Here is a 21,700-nt window from a genome sequence, read left to right as displayed (position 1 = left end):
GTTGAAAGGATCTACAGAAAACTTTTAATTCTTCATCTGAAAGAGAAAAATGTACAGTTCTACGAAATTATTTCCAAACTTGATTTGAATGTACAAGAGAGATGACAGAGAGCGTGCAGGGCACATGGTGATGTTACAAGATGACCGATTTCAAGCTGCATGATTGTGTTAAAAGCTTAAACAGTACAATTCCCCATTACACCATCCTAACAGTCATTTACTCCGCATGCCTCAGCTGTAAAAGTTACCGTGCAGTTCAGAGCTGATGTCCTGATGAACTTCATCAGAGTACAAATTATATAAATCTTTATCACTCCATGTGTTTGTGCACAGAGGGCCTTTCTAATATTTAGTATTTAAACAAACAGCAGCTTTGTGTAAAGCTCATCTGAAAATGAGGTAACAGGATTTTTTTTTTATTTTTTTTTTTAAACATCCAATCCTAACTTTTATAAAATTACGACTTTCTACATTATCTGTGCATTCCAGCTATGGTTTGGTTAAAGGTTAGTGAGAGGCAACTAAAACACTCGGTTTAAGTTTTAATCCTAAAAATTTCCATTGAATCCAACCTAATATTTCATATTATTTCTGGTTAGCATTCTTCCTGCAGTACATTTACATTCCTTGATGACCTCTCGATACAGTCTTTCTGATTGTTAGACAATTTCAACTGCCCTCCTATGCAGGAGCACTTCACAGGAAAGGATGCAGCTTGTTACCTCATTCATATCAGCTTCATTGTTAACTCTGCTTTCAAATCAAGGATGGATTCATTTAAAGGAACAGGTCACCCAAATATTCAGCCACAAGTTTCGTAGTCCACAGAACATTTCTGGAGCTTCACAGCAAAACAGCGTTGTAGCATTTTCCTAAACAACTGAAGCAGCTGGAGACTTTTAAAATGGAAAAAAAACAACTGAAAAAACAAATTAAAATGGCTCCATACAGCTTGTACAGCATACTCAAAGTCTCCAGAAGGCCAGAGATCCCAAATGTTTTTTTTTAAGCCAAAATCTTCAACGTAGCTGCTCAGCTAAAAGCGTTCTCGTAAGAAGTGGATGCATAAGATCAACTGAGCATTCAGGGCATAAATAACGTCTTTTGAAATCAAGCTGTATGGAGCCATTTTATGTTTTTTTCCGTTGATTTTTCTCTCTAGCTACTTGTTGCACTGTTCCTTTAAGGATTTTAAATTTCACATTAATTGGAGATGTTTTTCCACAGCGTGTTTATATAAACGTGAACGTTAATGGCTGCTCAGTGACGGGAGGCTAACTCCGGTCTGTTGAGTTAAAGTCTGATGTGTTACACGAACCATTCACCACCCCAACTTTCACATTCTTAATTTGGACTCACTACTCTTTGCATTGGCACTGCACATAAATAGAGAGGCGTGAAATCATCCAATGTGGGCGTAATTACTGGGACACACGGTGGTACCGGTGGGAGAATAACTCAACCACAACCCAAACCAAAATACGACCAGTTAAATGAATAACACTGATGATACTTCAGAAATCTGGTCTGGAAGCTACAGCACAGCTTTGATTGGTATTAATTTAAAGTAACTCAATCAAATCATGCATTTGCTGTTTTATATAAAAACATGACGCCTGCTTTAAACAATTTGTTTCTGATGCATCAGCATTAATGGAAATGACCTTTGATAGAGATCATGATCCCACAACAGCACCTTAAAAAAACGTTGCTCAAAACGTTCAGAAGCTCATGACTCGTGTGGAGGTGTGGGGGATCCAGTGGAGGTGAGGAGGAGATACCAAAATACAAGTGGTCATGAACAGCCCTGTGTGTGTGTGTGTGGCCTTCCAGTAGTAAAAGGTATTACCCTCGATTAGGGTAGATGATCATCAGACTTGTTGATTGTGAGGAAAAAGCAGGACGGCTGGGACTCAGGATTTGGTCTGTATCTGCCCGTGGAGGGCCTCGGCCTGGGCTTTCAGGCTCCAAAACTCCCCCTGGATGAAATCGGTCAAAGTCTTCCTCGTTTCCAACTGAAAGGACAATTGGCACAGGCACTTTTAAATATTCTTCTTCAAATGCAAAAACAGATTATTGAATCCAGTACCCAATCATAACTGCACCATATAATGCCAACTACACCTGACAGGTTGTAGTTATTCACCCACTATTTTGAAAATTTTCAACCAAACATTTCAGTTTCAGTTTAAAAAGCAGCAAGAAATTTATATTTTTAGCGACTACTTTCAATGTATGGCTACAAATCTTCAAAACCAAATCAGATTGTCACAGATTCCTGTACATTTAAGGACAATAATTTCCTAAGTAATATAATATAATATAGTTACATTAGTTCACATCGACTGTACCATTACCAGTAATCCATTACCGCCCAGCGAGTACATGTGTAATCGATTCTGTCCTCACCTGGCTCTTGTTTTCAGCTCGGAGGGATTCGACGAGGTCTTTCACACTGAACGGTTTTCCCACCAGGACTGTGATTCTCTGGAAGCAAACCAGCAGTTACAACTACAGTTACTTGCATATTACAAAAAGCCATGATGAACGAAATATTAAAATATTGTTTGGATTAGATGCGTGTGTTCATACCTTGCCAGCCCGGGGAATGTAGGGTTTCATATTTGGCAAAACGTCACTCAAACCTGAAAAAGACATCGATCACACAGACGGACAAATACTTGAGCACTGTTGTTGCTTCTTGATATCATTATATACACAATGTGGTGCAAACTGCCGATGTTCTAGATTTTTTGTTGTGTCAACAGATTCAATTTAAGACCAAAACCAATAAGGTGTGATATAGAGTCAAATCTGTAGTAATATGTATATATATACACAGATTTGACTCTATGGTCCCGACATTTCTTGTTTTCTCTCCACTGTAATCTCTGAAATAAAAAGGCACAAAATGTCTGAAGCAATTAAAATAAATCAAAAGTAGTTACTTAAAGCTTCTGCAAGGAACTTTTATTATTTGTTGATCCTGGCAGCTGCTGTGGACAAAAGATGACGGTGGTGACACCAGACTCTTCAATTCATCCTCAGCACTCCATCATAAAAAATATTTTTTTAACTTCATAACCTATCCGATCTATAGAAGTAGGAATCTGACACAGTGACAGGATTTACAAAAAAATATTATATTTATACAGAAATAGCCAGTCATCTCTCTGATGGGTTTGTTTCTTACAGAGGCATCAGTATTAAATTGAGACTGTTTAATAACCAGTTAAAAGTTTTTTGTAGAACATTTCAAGCAAACCTACTCTATCTGAAAATACCTACATATATCTTAATTTTTTATACATCATGTTTATTTTTTAAATAACTTCTGTTCTCTTTCTCGCTGACAGTTTCCAGAATCTACAGTGATGAAAACAGCAGAACATGTCAGATAATGTGTCGTCATCTGTGGAGCGTACTGCGGCGCCGGGTTACTCACCCACGTGCCAGAGCGGCAGGATGATGGGATTAAGGGAGCACTCTGATATGAGGCGACCCACACCTAAAACACAAACCAGAAATGATCTGAAACAGAATCACTTTCAGGACGACCACGTTTACATGCACAAAATATTCCAGTTTTTGCACGAATTTAATATCCTTACTAAACTGTTTACATGGCTGATGAAAATGAATATTCCATATGGGTCACTCCACTCCGAATCACCCAAAATCCAGAACTTTTCCCAGTTCGCATCATGGATTTTCACAAAAAACATCCATGTTGAAACCTCCCTTTAATTCATGGGACCTTGCAAAATTTGTTTAGCCCTCTGAGCTAAATTTCAGCATTTCAGTGATTCTCTGTGTGTGTAATCTAAACCTCACCAGTCGCTCGTTGTTCACTGGCTTAGGTTGAAATTTGTCCTGAACATCTAAGAGACCCTGAGGATCATTTACAACAGGTGTTCATTTGAATAGTTATTACAGTAATCCAATTAATAATAGGAGGTCTTTTTGTAATTTTTGTCCAGAACAAAGAATCTGTCATTTCAAAAATGAATATCTCCACTAGTCTTCACTTTCCTTCAACCAAATTTTGTTTCTGTGTAGTATTCATGTAGTTCTGTGTAGTATTAATGGAGTTCTGTGTAGTATTCATGTAGTTCTGTGTAGTATTAATGGAGTTCTGTGTAGTATTCATGTAGTTCTGTGTAGTATTCATGTAGTTCTGTGTAGTATTCATGTAGTTATGTCACATCTAGAAGTTATTTGGTCCTGCATAAAAAACTGTGTGAGTGCCACAAATATTGTTAAATACCTTCAGAGCTGAGAAACCCACTTCTTGAGTTATTTTGACGCCATGAGTTTAATAGAAGTTTCAACATGAATTATTCTGAAGAAAATCCATGACATGACACGAGAGGCCCGAAGAATGCTGCTAAAACGCAGATAAACAGAGCAGATTATGCTGTTTACATGAACTGGTACTTGAGCTGTAACATATTCAGAATATTTAAACGTAGTTTGTAATAACAGGGTGCGAAGGACCCATTTAAAAGGGAAACGATCACTCTGCGTTCACCTTTCCTTTCCAACTTTATTGTACACAGTCACCAAAGTGGCACACACTTCAAAACACGCACTGTACTCACCCCATTTTAACCGTATAAACTCTTCCGTCATGTTGACTTTGCCTGTTGAATGTGAAACAACAGAAGAAGTGTGTATTACTAAAACTACCATCCAAAAGCCTCAGAGACAACAGAAACAGAAAAAGAGGTCCTAGTGAAATATCTATAGTGGAAACACTACACACCTTCTGGAAAAATGTGCACCCACTCCCCTCTGTTCAGTTTCTCCAGAACAAAATCCATGCCTTTCTGGTAAACACCGTCACCTAGAGAGAACTGATGATGTAAGTCGTTCGCTCAGCAGACAGGAAGACAGAGACGGGCGTTAACGCCAACAGAGACTCACCTCTGCAGACAGGAACACACTTTCCACGGCTGAAGAATCGTGAGTGCAGCTCTCTGGTGAAACAGATGTCAGATGCTGCTGGAGTCCTGTCCGAACAGAGGTTAATAATCACACATGATCGGAAAAAATAAAAACAAAATCATTCCAATTTCTGCAAATGACTGGATGAGATGTGAGATTCTCAAACTCACCACCGCATCTTGTTGAAGGTCCACAAATGTCTGAGCCTCAGTACACCTGTCACAAACAGATGTGATTATTCCACCGATGTTACTGTAAACTGTGATTTCAGGGGGATGCATCTGTCCTTACCCCAGATGTGTGGGTCGTCCATACAAGACTGGTGATTGGACAGAGTGATGAGGGGTGTGTCGGAGGGCCTCTGGTCAATCAGGTCCAACAAAACCTCCTGGTTGTGGACCGTCAAGTAGTTCATGTACTCTGAAGATGGAGAGATTGGGAGGGAGGACGGCGAAACCAGGAAAAGACAGAAAACTTGTTGTAGTTCGGTTAGCAAGTGAGAATAATCTTTGAGAATAATCTTGTTGGTTTGTGTTGGTTTACAGTCGGCTGTATGGAGTGTATCTAATAGGGTTCAACCGGTAAGGTTATTTCAGGGCCAATACCGATAATCGTAAATATACATTTACAGGAAAGATAAAATCTTAGTCTCAAAGTTAATCGTGACATCAGATAGTGTTGTGGACACTGAGACCACAGAGTGGTGACCACTAACAGAGAGAAGATGCTGCATCAGAGCCAAAATACTGCATTCATTATTTTTTATCGGCAACCAGACACAAAAAACACCAATACCTATAATCGTAGACTGATAATCGGTCCACCCCCAGTATCTAATATATGTAGTCCAACTTACTGGTCCAGAAGTATGAATAGGAGCCCACCATGCCCATGACCAGCGAGCTGGAGATCCTCCATGCCAAAGGAGGGCACTGTGGGAACGGCCATCTGACCTCCAGGGGCATCACAGCGCTCCACAGAAACTACATCCACACACGCATTAACCTGCCGCCGCACACACAGAGGGAGAAACATCCAGCGAGGAAAATAAAATCAGGCTGAAATGTGACTTAAAGGGGCACTTCACAGAGTATACGTGGAATATTTAGTCTAAGTGAGTGAGGTAAAACTCAATCTGTGAAAAAAAAGTTTGATAAATTGGGCAATAATATCATTCTTAGACATGAACGGATACCTTGGCTTTTCTCTTGATGAAGACCAGATGCTGCAGGTAAGACTGCCTCTACTTGCCCAAGAAAAATTTACGTGAGCCTCGCGTGAGACTTGGACCAAATGACTGGTGTCGCGTGTCTGCTTGACACTAATGAGGGACTGAAAGTCAGGGAGCTCATTCAAATCAATCAACCTGTGGAATAGTTTTTGATTAATAAATTACATTACATTAAATTCATTTGGCAGACTTTTTGTCCAGAGTGACTTACATTGCATGCACATGCAGCAAGAGCTATTTGGAGTCCAGTGTCTTATTTTAGTTACTATTTATGTTGCTGTCGTTTATCTTTTGTGTGTAGAAATAGATGCTCATAATGTATACAGTATTCAATTCATTTCAATTCTTGTACTTCTCCTGCTGTGACAGTTTATCCGTCCTTGACTGCTTTTATTTGATTATTTTTATTTATTATCTTTTATTCTTTTTACTGCTTTTCTTTAACTCCTCTTATCGTCCTTTATTGATTTTTTTCCTCTGTCTTTTTCCTTCGTCTTGCCTGTTTTATGGCTTTTATTCCTTTTACTTGTAATGACTCATACCATCTTTCTGTGTTTCTACATTTTGTGTTCTGTTTGTGTCTCTTGTTTTAACTTCACCTGACAACAGGCTTCCTTGTGTTCGGCTCAACTCTTGAGCGTTTATTCTGTCATATTGTCTTCCTGAGTTTTCCTGTTTTTAAACCCTGTTTTTTTAAAGGTGCTCTATAAATAAAGTGTCATATTATCATGATTATTATCTTTAATCAGTCAATCCCAGGAGTACGACCTCTGCTCTGTGGCTCAGTCTTTGCTAAATCCAAACCAGGAGTATTCAGTCTGTGGTGGTTTGACTGTGGGAGCACTTCACATTTCCTTTTGTCATTGAACTAACCACTCATCCTGTTCTCACCGCGTCTGAGGTCAAAATATTCAGCTAATGTGCAGCAGCTAGCGGCGTTAGCCTGCTAGCTACCTGCTAGCCAAAGTTTACAGACACATTAATCTCTGAGAGACATACAAAGACAAGTCTGTGAATAAATGCATCCATAAACTGGTCAATTAAAGAGTAATTTGTCGTTTAGCTAACGTTACATCCGACCAGTCGTTCAACAGTTATCTGCCTGCATTTTTATTCATGACTCTTGACACAGTGTTGTCGTGTAATTACATCATAAACACGCCTTTTTTTCGTTCTTAAATATAAATTTAATGCACCGTGTTGCTCCATGAGGCCTTCACTACAATATTTAATAATTTAATAACTTGATAAGTCCAGAAAACATCACAAGATCAAACATTTCCCTCACCTCTCTCCTGCTGGCAGGCTGATGGCCTCCGACCCCGGAACTGAATGTCAGGCGCGGAATTGTGGGTATTGTAGTTTTTAGGGGAAACGGGCGTCTAATGTAGTCATTATCAAGACTTGCTGCTCACAGTGAGATTAACTCAAGTTACAGCCTCACCTGTGATGATAAAACACGCTAAGCTCCGTCAAATCGTGTTTAATGTAGTCCACAACCCGCTTCCGTGTTGAGAAACGCGGATTTATGGGTAATGGATGCTGTTAAAGTAGGTCAAAAGTGAAGCGCCTCTTAATCAGGAGCTTTGACCTGATGTTCCCTCTTTCAGACTTCCCTTCATGAGGAAGTACTGAATACACACAGTATTAGTAGTACCGCTGGTGGTAAATATCATGTCAATAAAATTAAAAGTAAATAAAGAAAAAGTTTGAATTTGAAATGTTGCATAATACCCAGTGCAAACGTGTTGAGAGAAACAGATGAATTACAGATAAAAACACAACATTTTCCTTTGTTTTGAGGGCAACGTACATTTTTGTCTTTAAAATTTAATCCACTGACCTTTGGACACCTTTGTAAAGTACGGAGCCCCCAAAGGATCACTGTGACCATGAGCCCCTCAGAGGGCTCAGGATCCAGATCCTTAACTCCAGTAAAAGTACTGTGACAAAACAAGTTAAAGTCAGACATTCTGACTTAAGTTAAAGTATGTAAATATTATTAGAAAATACTACTTTTAGTATGAAAAGTAAAAGTACTCACAGTGCAGTAAAATGTTCCCTGTCAGTGTTTTAACATCTGATGTTTGTGGATTGATATTACTGCTTCATGTCTTTAATGTTGAGCTCATTTTAACTCCTTCATACACTGTTGGCTCGTTTAATCTACAGCAGAGCATCATGTGTTTGTACTGTGGCCGTCCTGTGAGAACCACGCATCTGTAAAAAGGCAGAAAAACAGCCTGTTCTCAGCTGTGTGACGATGCATTTTGCAGCTAATCCAAGAGGGTTTTTAAAGAGTTCATTTAGTTTAAGAAGGAGGAGATTTCTCTGAACACATGAAGGAACACTTCATCCTTCAGTTCATCACAAACATTCACCAGCAACACATCTGGAGATACGTGGTTTTCAGGTGCGTAATATGCAAAGTAACTAGTAAACACAGCTGATAGTATTTGCTTCTGAGATGTAGTGGAGTACAAGTATAAAGTAGCATGAAATACAAAGACTCAAATTAAATACCAGTACCTCTAATTTGTACTCAAGTAAAGTACTTGAGTAAATGTACTTAGTTACATTCCACCTCTGCATCCTGTGGATCTAGAAGAGGGCTGCAGATCACAGAGGCCGTTATGGAGGCGAATATGTTCATCAATGAACCCAATTTAATAACTGAAGAAATGATTGAGCTCAACTCATTATGAAATGTTAACTCATCATCACGTTCATAAAAACATCAACTGGATATTATTTTCATTTCATAACAGACTTTAAAAAAACTCAGAGTTGTTCTGACATTTTCTCAAACCACAGTTCTTTATTTAATTTCACACTTTTTATAAGGACACACTTTATTTCACTCTGTCATTTCTCACATTTCATTGACAGTGGTGTTGTCACCGCCCCCGTCATCCATCAGCCAATCACATGCGCCGCCTCACTTCAACTAGCAAACTGAAGGAGTGCTAATTTAGCCAGTTAGCTCCTGTTAGCTGGAGCAACAACATCAGAGTCATTCTGAATCAACCAACTAGAGGCTGCTGCTGTAAATACACACAGACTGGCTCAACAGACTGAAAGGTGAGGTGCTGAATATCACTCTGAAATGAACAAAGACTTTTCATTTTAAAGATTCTTCAAACATTAAAGCTCATCTTTTTAATGTTTTCTTCACTGCAGTTTCCTCCAGTCAGTTCTTATCTCATCTAACCTGCAGTCATTTATCTCATCACACAGTATATTATCTCATCTCACAGTGTATTATCTCATCACACAGTATATTATCTCATCACACAGTATATTATCTCATCACACAGTATATTATCTCATCACACAGTAAATTATCTCATCACACAGTAAATTATCTCATCACACAGTATATTATCTCATCACACAGTATATTATCTCATCTATGTCAGGAAAGAGTGAATAAAGTCTGTTATAAGTTCCCACAGCCCAATGAGATCACTTCAAATGTCTTGTTATAATCGACCAACAGTCTGAAACACAAAGATATTAAGTTTATGATCATATATGAGAAGAAAACATCAAATCCTCACATTGAAGAAGCTTGAACCAGAGAATATTTGGTACGTTTAGTTGACAAATAACTAAAAGGATTAACTGATGATCAAAATAGTTCATGTGACTGATCAGTTCATCCACATGTTGCAGGTCTATTCTGACACATTACATGAGGACCTTGAGGAAAGACTCACACAAACTCAACATTAAAGGAGCATTCTGTAGTTTTGGTGAAGAAATGTTAATGAGCAGAGAAAGATCTTCATTGGCTGATTTTTTTCTGCCTAAACAAACTAAATAAACAAACTCTTTGTTTTCATGACTGAATAAACTGAATAAACAAACTGACCTTAAAGGACAACACAGTTTATACTGTTTTACTTTGTTTATATGTGGCGGACCCTGCCACCTCTCTAGCTTCAGACAGTGTTCTGGGACCTTATTCTCCTCTGAGAACAGCTTGTTTATTCACTGATGGAAAAGATAAATGTTTCTGAGTTTGTATTATTACCTCATTAATATTGTAAATATTAATATTCTGAGTTTGAATTTCTTCTCCAAAACTACGTAGTGCCCCTTTAAAGCTCGTCCTTCGTCTTCTTCTTTGTCTCCTCCTCCTTGTGGAAGACCTTTCCATCCGACTGCTTCCTCCAGCTCAGTTTGACGTCTCCATCCACCCCCTGGTCCTTCAGCCTCTGTTTGAACTGATAAAACCTCCTCAGCATCATCACTCACATAGAGATATTACATTCTGCACTGTTCTTTATATTTTCCTCTATTTCAGGAGCGCTCTGCATCACATTTATATATTCACATGTTTTGTTCCCTAAGATGGCGTCGCCCTGTTGGCCTGCTGTCCTTTCTGACTTTCTCCTCCTCTTTCTTCTGTTGTAAAGGCTCTGGCTTTTCTAAAACTGATAGTAAAGTTTGTGCTGAGCGTCGACTCTTAACGAGTCACAGTTGTGCCTCAGTCAGGCCTGCAGAGTGGCTAGACTACGCTCTTTAATCCTGCACATATGTACGTGCACAGCTTCCTACACAATGCTCAGGTCATGTCATGTTTATCTGTTTCCTACCTCTTCACACTGTTTCTTGTTCTGCTGAGTTTTCCCTCGGGGGATCAACAAAGTCTGATTTTATTTGATTTGTTCTGTTTGTGTATAAAATTAGAAAAGTCCAACATGATTTACCTCCTTCAACATTTGTTCCAACACAGCAGGGTCGTTGAGATCCAGAGAGGAGTCCTTTCTCTCCAGACGCACTTTGATCACTTGCCTTGTAGTCGTAGGGACTGTGAAAAAATATGTTCACATAAATATTGACTCATCAGTCTGAACAGTGACAGGGAACATGTGGCTCTGTCCTCCATCTGTGGCATCTGTTTGCTGACTTTACAGATAATTTCATGTCAATGATAAACATCAGGAGTGTTTACATTTTATTTTCTGTCCATAACTTTATGTTTTGTGTTGTTTTTGTTACATTATCATTGAGGACATTTGATGCTAAATTAAACCAAAATACAAATATTAATACAAGTTGAATAAAGAGTTAACACTCACGTGGGCCGTAGCAAACGAACCATCTCTTCCATTTACAGGGAATGTCGAACCATTTTCCATATCTGCCCAAGTCTGCCACCGCACAAGCCTGATTCCCACCATCGTTATCAGGTTGACCATAAATTTGATCCCAGTACCTAAATGAGGAGTTACTTCCATCCGACCACTTCCAGGAGTCTCTGAAAAGGCCGATCCAGGCTGTTTGTCCTGAAGGTATCACGTCCTTTACCTCCTGGTTCTCTGCTGTGTTCCTCACACTGGCCAGGTCTGTGTGGTGATCTCTGCAGTAGCTCTGGGCCTCAGTCCAGGTCATGCGAGTCTCGATGAGGACAAACGTCACATTCAGCCCTGAAAACAGAGCACAGTGCTGTGCAGAGGTACTATAACATACAGTTTACCATCCATGCCGTGTCTGTGGCAGTATTCACAGCATTATAAATCCACTGAATTAATGACTTTGTAAAATAAAAATGGAAGACATGATCATCTTAATAAATGTTACTGAGTATTTCTTCAGTCTCTCCCCATTAATAATCACATCCTTAAAATCTACATCTAATAGATTGACACATTATTTTTTCTACATGTGAATATTTCCTCAGATTTCTGAAACACAAACATACGGGCCCCTCTGAAGGGTCACCAGATACATCTGAGGGCTCGTCAGATGGTTGATGGGAGAGGAAAGAAAAGAAAAAAGTTCTGATGCACAAATCTGTCTTCAGTTTTTCTTTCCTTTAACTTTCCTCCAATATTTGCTTTCACATAAAACATTGGATCATCTGACTTCTTTGGACTTCACCATGTGAGAAGTTTAGTGGGGAAATGTTTCTTTGGTGGAACTAACAACACATGAACATGTGAAACATGACAAGAAGCTCCAGTAGACAGAGCTTTGTGTCAGAGGTCACCAGCACAAAGAAACAACAAGGTTGGGAACTAGTTCAATATATAACAATGTGTTGTATTTTATAAGCTTCTCATATGTTTTTTAATGTTTATATTCATCTGAACAGTAACAAGTAACTACAGCTGTTGAGTAAATGAAGTCAATTCAAGAATACATCATTTTCCCTCTGAGATCCAGTGGAGTTATAAAGTTACACAGTAAATAAAGTAGCGTAGTAATAGAGTATATGTACTCAGTTGCTTTCATGTGGGGTGTGGAGCCAGATCTGCCTTTTATTATCTGAAACAGCTAAATTGCGGCCACGTCTCCGTCTGAGTGACTCAGAGACTGCAGCATGTTTTTAAATCCAGCAGGATGGACTATTACAATGCTCTTCTATCTGCTCCACCCAAACAAGTCCTTCATCACTGACAAGCTTCTTTTTCTCATTCTCACCTGCATCGCTGTCAAATCATCAATATTAATTGCTGCCTTATTGGCTTGTAAGTCGTCTGTAAAGCTCTTTGAATTGTACTAACTTTGATGGAAGGTGCTGTAAATAAAGTTTGACTGACTGATCCTGTATCGGCCCAAATAATGAGGGAGAGCTCAAGAACCTGAACTGGTGTTTTAAACTTCACTGAATGTTCTCACCTCTGACATCCATGCAGACCGACTGAAAGCGATTTTTACAATCAACGTCGGACCATCGTCCACCATCATACATCCGTGTGCAGTGCTCTGTACTTTTATAGTTGTCTGGTTCTCCAGTATTCCACTGTCTGAACTCAGTCTCCCCGTCTTTGTAGAAACTGGTGTCTGACAGTGACCACCTCCAGCTGTTCACGTCATCATACAGCCCGATCCAGACACCCTGAAAGCAATATTTTAATGTATCTTTCTTTAGCCTCACATTTATTACACGGCAACACAATATACACTCAGAAGTTAATCTGAGGCTTCAGCAGTCTGAGTGACACAGATCCAGTTCATATCCTCCAAAGTGACAGGCTTTCTAATACAACATTCCCTCCTTTTGTTTCCATCCACTGCAGCTCAACAGGGACACTCAGTCTGGTGAAACACAACGAGGGAGTTTTATATTAAAAACACTTCACAGCCCGATTCTAAAAGAGTTGGGACGCTGTGTAGAATAAAGACACAATGCAAACATTTGCAAAGAACTGACTTCAGTCCTGCTGCTCCTGAGCTCATGTAGTAAAATCATTTATACAATCATGTGTTTGACGACCTCGCCCCATCCTTGCTTGTGAACGACTGAGCCTTTGGAGGACGCCCCTTTCATACCCGATTATGATACGATCACCTGTTACCGATGAACCTGTTCACCTGTGGAAGCTTCCAACACAACAACTTTCAGGCTTTTGTTGCCCCGTCACAATTTGTTTGAAACGCGTCGCTTCAGAATAGACATATATTTACACAAATCAGTGAAGCTGAACATGAAATAAATAAATTGTCTTTGTACTGTTTTAAATTGAGTTTATGTCAAAAAGGATCAGCAGATTATCACATTCCCCGATTCTGTTTAATTTGTATTTTACACAACGTCCCAACTTCTTTGGAAAGAGCGTTGTATACATATATAGACATATGTAGACATATAGTCTATGAGTACATTTCATATTGTAAACAAATAAATATGAGGCGTTTTCTAGAGGTAGAGGTAGGAGTAGTTTAGATTCAAGCTGCACCTTAATCAGACACCAGATTAAAGTGCTGCTTACAATGTCCTTCTGAGAAGTAGTGGAGTAGAAGTACAGAGTGGCAGTAAATGGAAATACTCAAGTACAAGTACAGTACCTCAAAATGTTACTTCAAAATGTATCTACTGACTTTACACCAATGTGGAAGTGCAAAACTTTCAACCTGCGTGTCATTTACATGTTTGTCAAAAATGGCTTTGAGATTAAAGAAAGACATCAGTGAACTCACAGTTTTGAACACTTTGCTTTTATCTACGGTGTCGTTCAGGATCCTCACGTCCTCCATGTTGTCTATAGTTGCCAGGTCAGTGTATTTCTCTCTGCAGTACCTCTGAGCTTCAGTCATGTTCTTCCGGTCAGAAACAAAATGGTACTGACGAGGGACATGTGATGAGACAGCACTCAGCCCTGTAGAGACAGACATGCATACTGGTGACATTTGGGTGAAACATGACTTCTATGAATCATCTGGACTTTGTCACGTTGCATTTCAGTGTATTCAGGTGTCGTTGTCTCTGTCAGTAAAATCAGCTGTGGAATGTAACAAAGTCATTGACTTAAGTACTGTACTTAAACTAGTGACAGGGTTGGGGGTGTCTGTTGACACTTTAAGGACAATTTGCAGTATTTCTGTTTATGTAACTTTATATTTCTACTCCATTACATTTCACTGTAATATCAGACTTTTACTGCAGCACATTTAATTGTTATTCAGGTGAAGATTTTAGTCTAAAGACACATGACAACCTGAAATACAATAAAATACATAGTTATATATTACACCAGTGGTTCTCTGGGACGTCCCAGTAACTCAAGTGGTAGAGCATGCGTCTCATGCACAGAGGCTGATCATTAAAGGGGCACTACGTAGTTTTGGAGAAGAAATTCTTTTAAAAAATAGATATTTACAATATTAATGAGGTAATAATACAAACTCAGAAATATTTATCTTTTCCATCAGTGAATAAACAAGCTGGTCTCAGAGGAGAATAAGGTCCCAGTACACTGTTTGAAGCTAGAGAGGTGGCAGGGTCCGCCACATATAAACAAAGTAAACCAGTATAAACTGTGTTGTCCCAACCCTCTAGGCACCAGAGTTTATTTAGGAAAATATTCTGTTTGGATTTTAAGATTTCAAAAGGCTGTAGCTTGGAAGTGGTGAGAGATAAATCCATAGTGTAAATGAGAAAAATATTCATAATGACCTAAAGTTTGTGATGGGAGTAAATTTAATCATCTAATTTGCATATTGTGACGTCACCAGGTGACTGAAAGTAACTTTCAGTAAAACTGATTTTTGAACATATTTACACAGAAAAAAAATATTTATATTTTCATCTCATCCTCAAAATAAAGGAACAGGAGTTTGATTGGAGTAAATTTACTAATATAATTCGTATGTCACCAGGTAAAATTCAGTAAAACGGAATTCTGAACATATTTGCACAGTAGATTTTTTTTAATTTCATTTTTTCATAGATTTTTTTCATCCTCTCATCCTCAGAGTAAATGAACAGGAATCTGATAGGAGTAAATTTCCTAATCTAACTTGTAAAAAGAAAATAAAACTCTCGCAGTGATCAGCGTGTGTTGCTTGTGTGACAGTGTGCGCAGCTGCAGCATCGTCATCAGAGGGCAAATCGTCCCCTTCTGAATCGCGATCAGCAAAGATCTGTGCAAGCACCTCATCCACACTGTAAAGTCTTTTGGGCATTTTGTTTTTTATTACAAAAGTCGCTGTCTGTCTCTCGATCTGTCCAGCACACTTCTGCCACGGCTCCGCGGCTCTCTCCTCTCCCACTCTGCCGTTTAGCCGCTGCCGCTCCGACAGCTGGTGTCGGGTTTCAAACTTTTTTTTCTCAGGTATTTTGCATAGAAACACGCCCACAACTGACGTCAGGATTGAAGCTGAATCTAGTGGCCATCTAGTGGTAGCAAGCAAGTAACAGCACAAGGCAGTAGATTTAAAGATATGGGCTGTTTTAATGAGCAATGTTGCCTGTCGCAATAATGCGACTTTGTTTATTCAGTCATGAAAACAAAGTTTGATTGTTTAGTTTGTTTAGGCAGAAAAAAATCAGCCAATGAAGATCTTTCTCTGCTCATTAACATTTAATCACTAAAACTACAGAATGCTCCTTTAATGGATTCTGATACTTTAAGTCCATTGATCTGATAATACTTCCTATTACTAAAGATCCCGTCCCAAAGTTTTGGCTCGTCGGTGTATAAACTGTGTGTGTGTATAAATATATATACTGTATATATATATATATATATTAATGAGTGCAGGTACAGAGTCTGACTACATTTTGATTGAATCATCCCTAATTGCATTTTTAAGAATAAATGAGAGCTGTGATTGGTTCCTGCTTTATTCAGACAGATCCCAGTTTATTGTTTTTTGTTTTAAAAGTCAGTTCAGCGTCGAGAAATATTGAGGAACTCAGTGATGGATTGTAAACGGCACACACCAAAGCTGGACTGGAAAAAATAGAAAGCTAAAGACTGTAAGAGCTGCAGCGTGACCACAAAATATTTCAGGGTAAAAGAAATCAAATTCAGAGGATTCAGTTTGCATTAGTCTGTGCGTCAGTCAAAGGAGAAGGATTATATAAATGTGGGACATCATTTTTAATTTAGACTTCTGATGACAGTTTTGTCCCCACAAGGTTTTGTGCTGTAATAAAAGAATATAAACATCTATAAAACAAATAAACTACTGACCTGATGCAGCCATGATGAGCAGCAGGACTGCGTCCATCTTCGTCGGCTCTCTGTTCGTTCTGATGTGAGACGTCAGACTTGTGGCTGTTGATGTAGCTCATTAAAGCTGACACTGCTTCAACACAATACGTTACTGTCCACCTATGACACATTGTTCCTCCGAAATAGGTTTGCATACTTCATTTGGCTACCAAAGTGTTGATGACAGGAAAACAGACGAGAACAACACATTTACAGTAAACAGTGTTGAACATACTATTGTTCATTCAAGACTGGGTCAAAACAAGTTCTGAATGCAGAACAGAGGTAGAAGTGACAAGCAGCATACAACATCAGCACACAGTGTATTCTTAAACTGTAGTTGGACACTGGAGAAAGAGCTGCTCAGGTCCTTTACTTTAGTAAAAGTACTAACACCACATGGTGAGAATACTCCATTACAAGTAAAAGTCCTGAATTCCAAAACTAACGTGAGTAAAAGTATATAAATATTATCAGCAGGATCTTTCAGTGTAAAAAGTACTCAGTGTGCCATCAAATGCTTCCTGTCAGTGTTTTTCTATTTTATCTGACCATCATAACATAATGATTGAAAAGACCTCCCACCTGGTGGGTGTCCTGGTGGCTCAGTCGGTAGAGCTCGCGTCCCACTTACAGAGGCCTTGTCCTCACTGCAGCAGCCCAGCACACACACACACTCACACTCACACACACACACACACACACAGACACACACATTCACACACACACACACACACACACACACACACACTCACACACACACACACAGAAAAGAGGAACTGTAGACCAGAATAGACGAGATGATCAGATATGATTTTCATACACTGAGGTACGTGTCAGGCAGCAGGTGTAACAGGTGTCAGGTGACCAGGCCGCTGTACCATCTTCTCTCACACCATGTTTAACACGTATAGAAATCTGACCAACGACAGGCAGAAATCCACATTACTTCTGTGGACAAACCACCAGAATAAAGTGAGTTTCAACTAGAGGCCGACAGGACGTTTTACAAACTATGGGAATCGGCGGAACTTGGCTCCGATAGTGGCCGATGGCTGCAGTTTTTTCCACAGCGCCATAAACTGCTTCTTCCCTGCGCTGCTCTCTGTCTCCCTGTCGCTCTGATCCCTGAGGGGCGGGGCTGCTCTTCACACAGAGAGAGCAGGGGAGAGAGAGAGACGGGCGTATGCAGCGGCAGAGAGAGGAGAGAGGTGAAGAAGATAACTCGAGACGACAACACGTGTTATTGGAAGTGCAATAAAACCTTCACGGGTTGAAAGTCAACAAACATAACCTCCTTGGCGGAGGCAATAAGTACCACTTGTTCAACAAGCACAAACGTGCATCATATTTCAGCATAAACAGCGACATTTCCACCGGCATGTTTTAGCCTCCATGACCGCAGTGCTCGTTAAGACAACAATTAACAGCTTGTTAAGAACGGCCGATTAATCGGCAATCGGCTTTTTCCTGCTCCAAACTATCGTTATTATATCGGCCTTTAAAAATCCACTATCGGTCGACCTCTAGTTTCAACCTGCCGGCCTGACGTTTACGTAATCGTCAGAAATGTCTTTGAATACAGCCACGCGAGTTCACCTTTCTCTCTCAGCTCAGAGTCCACCATTGAGCTTTTACCTGCCGTGTCGTTCAGGATCTTCACGTCCTCCATGTTGTCTGTAGTTGCCAGGTGTGTGTGTTTTTCTCTGCAGCACCTCTGAGCTTCAGTCACGTTCTGCAACATGGTGCTGACGGTGAACATGTGATGAGACAGCACTCAGCCCTGCAGGAACAACAGGACGACAACATGAGATTGTTGAAATGTCACATTCTATAAGAGCATCATATGTTTGTACTGTGGCCGTCCTGTGAGAGCCACGTATCTGTAAAAAGGCAGAAAAACAGCCTGTTTTCAGCTGCGTGACGATGCATTTTGCAGCTAATGATTGAAAAGACCTCCCACCTGGTGGGTGTCCTGGTAGCTCAGTCGGTAGAGCTCGCGTCCCACTTACAGAGGCCTTGTCCTCGCTGCAGCAGCCCAGGGTTCCAGTCCGACCTGCTGCCCTTTGCTGCGTGTCATCCCCCCCCTCTCTCATCAGGCTTCCTGTCACCTCTCCTCCCCTGTCCTATGAAACAAGGCCAAAAATCACATTAAAAACAACTGTGGTTGATCTCTGAGAGGTCTCTTATTTCACACACACAGAAACACACACACTCACTCACACACACACAGACACACATTCACACACACACACACACACACACACACACACACACACTCACTCTCACACACACTCTCACACACAGAGAAAAGAGGAACTGTAGACCAGAACAGACGAGATGATCAGATATGATTTTCATACACTGAGGTACGTGTCAGGCAGCAGGTCTAACAGGTGTCAGGTGACCAGGCCGCTGTACCATCTTCTCTCACACCATGTTTAACACGTATAGAAATCTGACCAACGACAGGCAGAAATCCACATTACTTCTGTGGACAAACCACCAGAATAAAGTGAGTTTCAACATGAGATTGTTGAAACGTCACATTTCTGTGTGTTCAGGTGTCGTTATAGGAAAATCAGAGGTGGAATGAAAAACAGTTGCGTAAAGAACAGTTTTGAGTATTTCTGATTGTTTTTGACATTTCACACTTCAGTGTCGTACTTTTACTGCAGCACATCTCCTTAAAAAATGCCTGAGGGCCTCCTGTGTGTGAGAGCGAGAGACATGATGCACATGAAGAGTCAAAGCTGACAGGGTTGTACACATTGTGTACTTACTCAAAAGGCTGTGTGGCCCTTTGACCTCCTGAACAATGAACAACAAGACATCACCCACACAGCCTCATAAACCACTGGAGAACAAGTCATCAACTAGCAAAGTCATGATCTTGTTTCAAAGAGACCACAGAGCCGCATTTAGCTCAGCAGGGAAACACAAGAGAGGAGCAAATGGTCACTAAGTGTCTGAAGCCAGCGCTGCTCGCTAACGCAGCCGCTGTGACCTGGATCTATACACACACACTGATGTTATAACGCAGCTGCACAACTACACACGCTGTGATAACAAGTCAGCAAGCTCCCTAAATAATGTCCCCGACATAACTTCATCATGTTTGCTCCAGGCAGACAGGCGCAGTCCATCCACAGCCTCTTACCGCAGCTTCCGCTCTCCCTCCGCTGTCGCCGCCAGCGCCGTCATCTCTCTCTCGCCTCGGCCTCGCCTCGTCCCCCTCACGGTCACCTCCATCATCATCGGCCGCCAGTGCTGCCACAGGTGCGGAGGCTGCTCCACCTGTCCCACAACTTACTTTTAACCTGGATACCGGACAGACACTCACTCCGGAGACACCCAGCGGCGTCTCTTCCTCAGTGTCCCGCAGTGTCGGCAGCAGCAGGACGGTCAGCCGCCTCCCGGAACCTCGCGCTGCGCTGGAGGCTGAATGGGTCGGTCCAGCCTTCGGAGCGTTTCCTGGCTGCGTCACCAGGTGTTCACGCAGTAAAGTCTGTTCTGGTCCAAATCTATCAAACGTCTACATTTATTTGTGTGTGTTCAATGTGTCAAATCTAAACTGAATGATCAACATTACAAAACAAACATTAACCCATCGGTGAATAACAACTATATTTACCATCGCATTACCAGCGTCACGTATTTTAACTGAAAGTTAAAATTTGGAGGTTTTATAGTCCCTTGAAGTTCAACACATCTGGCGTCGGATGTTCAAAAGAGTAAAAACCGAGTATAAACCCAAGACTCACACTTGAATGTCGTGTCTGCGCCACTTGATGTCGCCATTTTCTCTTTCTTTCCCGCTTCTGTTTCGGGACTGAGCGGCGGCGCGCAAAGGATCTTGGGATATGTGAGGTCGCGAAGGACAGTAGCGCTGCGTCCTCCAGAAAGAGGGAATCACCCTTCGCGCGGCGTTGTGACGTAATTGGCCTTCAAACGCGCCCTTCGAAGGCCGCAACAAAGTTTCTCCGCGCTGACTTCATGATGTTAGTGAATATTATGATTTAAAAAGACTGATTTCATGTAGCACACTTATTCTGATTGCTAATGTGTTCTGTATTGTGCAGAAATATTTTAATAAGGTAACGTCTTTTTTTTCAATAGCTTCCGTGTCACGTGACCCAGTGACTCCAGACCGATGCCGGATTGTATCACTACATGTGACAAATGAGACTCCTCTGTTTCTATTATATTTTAATGCTTCTTTTATTCTATATGAACATTTATTATGAAAATTCAGCAGTTTTTTCCAATAGCTTCCGTGTCATGTGACCCAGGTACTGAAACCATTACCATTTTGCTAAAGAGGACAAATGGGACTGTTGCGTCTTCTCAGCACATTTCAGAGGAACTCAGACGCTTGTCTTTGTCGGGGATGTGGTTTCTGAGCCACCACTCTTTGTTTCCAACAATCACGGAGATCTCTGTTACGTTGCATCACGTCCATTTATTTTTGTAATGCACCGCGTTCAGTATCATAAACATAAACTTTCTCCTTACACAGTAACAAAAAGCTTGCGTGGGTGTGTGTGGTCATAAGACATCACCGAGCTCCTCTTCTCACCATGACGTCAACACCTGTCTGCAGCCATGTGTCACTCCCACCTGGCGACCACAGGTGCAGTACATATTAAAGGACAGCAGGGGGACACTTCAACATACACATACATAAATAATATCAGAATAATCAAGTAAATACTCTTACACCCATCAAAGTAATTAATCGGACCATAACATCATAATAGTGAAACTGAATAAAGTAACATGGCTCTAACAGGGACACACCTCTTTATGAAACTTTAATGCTCCTTTATTTTATAGGAATGTTTATTGTGAAAATTCAGCAGTTTCTTCCAATAGTTTCTATATGACGTCACCCAGTGACTCCAGACCGATGCCGGATTGTATTACTGAGTGGGACAAATAAGACACATCTGTTTGTTTTGTTATTTACCTGCTTCTTCTGTTTTATATGAAGATTTATTATGAAAATTCAGCAATTTTTTTCAATAGGGTCCATGTTATGTGACCCAGGTGCCGAGTTGTATCACTACAC

The 21,700-nt window shown here is 40.5% G+C and overlaps 2 protein-coding genes across 3 annotated transcripts; both read right to left on the bottom strand.

Moving 5' to 3' along the window:
* Positions 1 to 996: 996 nt before the first annotated feature.
* Positions 997 to 7,511, bottom strand: tafazzin (tafazzin, phospholipid-lysophospholipid transacylase). 2 transcript variants are annotated; one of them, XM_073470866.1, is made up of 11 exons: positions 7,467 to 7,511; positions 5,804 to 5,952; positions 5,239 to 5,367; positions 5,118 to 5,163; positions 4,927 to 5,012; positions 4,766 to 4,846; positions 4,602 to 4,643; positions 3,446 to 3,508; positions 2,593 to 2,645; positions 2,410 to 2,487; positions 997 to 2,015 (listed from the first exon to the last, which is right to left on the bottom strand). In XM_073470866.1, the coding sequence occupies exons 2-11, from the start codon at positions 5,910 to 5,912 to the stop codon at positions 1,914 to 1,916; spliced, it is 789 nt and encodes a 262-aa protein (XP_073326967.1). In that variant the 5' UTR covers positions 5,913 to 5,952; positions 7,467 to 7,511; the 3' UTR covers positions 997 to 1,913. The 2 variants fall into 2 exon arrangements, with proteins under 2 accessions (XP_073326967.1, XP_073326966.1); XM_073470865.1 differs by lacking the exon at positions 7,467 to 7,511 and adding an exon at positions 6,143 to 6,229 and having other exon boundaries at positions 1,831 to 2,015.
* A 1,489-nt stretch (positions 7,512 to 9,000) lies between these two features.
* Positions 9,001 to 13,022, bottom strand: LOC140999934 (mannose-binding protein C-like). The gene is made up of 4 exons (XM_073470515.1): positions 12,809 to 13,022; positions 11,266 to 11,613; positions 10,894 to 10,994; positions 9,001 to 10,407 (listed from the first exon to the last, which is right to left on the bottom strand). Exons 1-4 carry the CDS (start codon positions 12,879 to 12,881, stop codon positions 10,282 to 10,284), a joined length of 648 nt encoding a protein of 215 aa, XP_073326616.1. The 5' UTR covers positions 12,882 to 13,022; the 3' UTR covers positions 9,001 to 10,281.
* Positions 13,023 to 21,700: the final 8,678 nt, after the last annotated feature.

This window comes from Pagrus major, chromosome 7 (assembly GCF_040436345.1).
Source record: "Pagrus major chromosome 7, Pma_NU_1.0".
Classification (NCBI taxonomy): Eukaryota; Metazoa; Chordata; class Actinopteri; order Spariformes; family Sparidae; genus Pagrus; species Pagrus major.
Note: the sequence above shows the minus strand (reverse complement) of the source record. Positions and strands in the feature narration are given on the sequence as shown.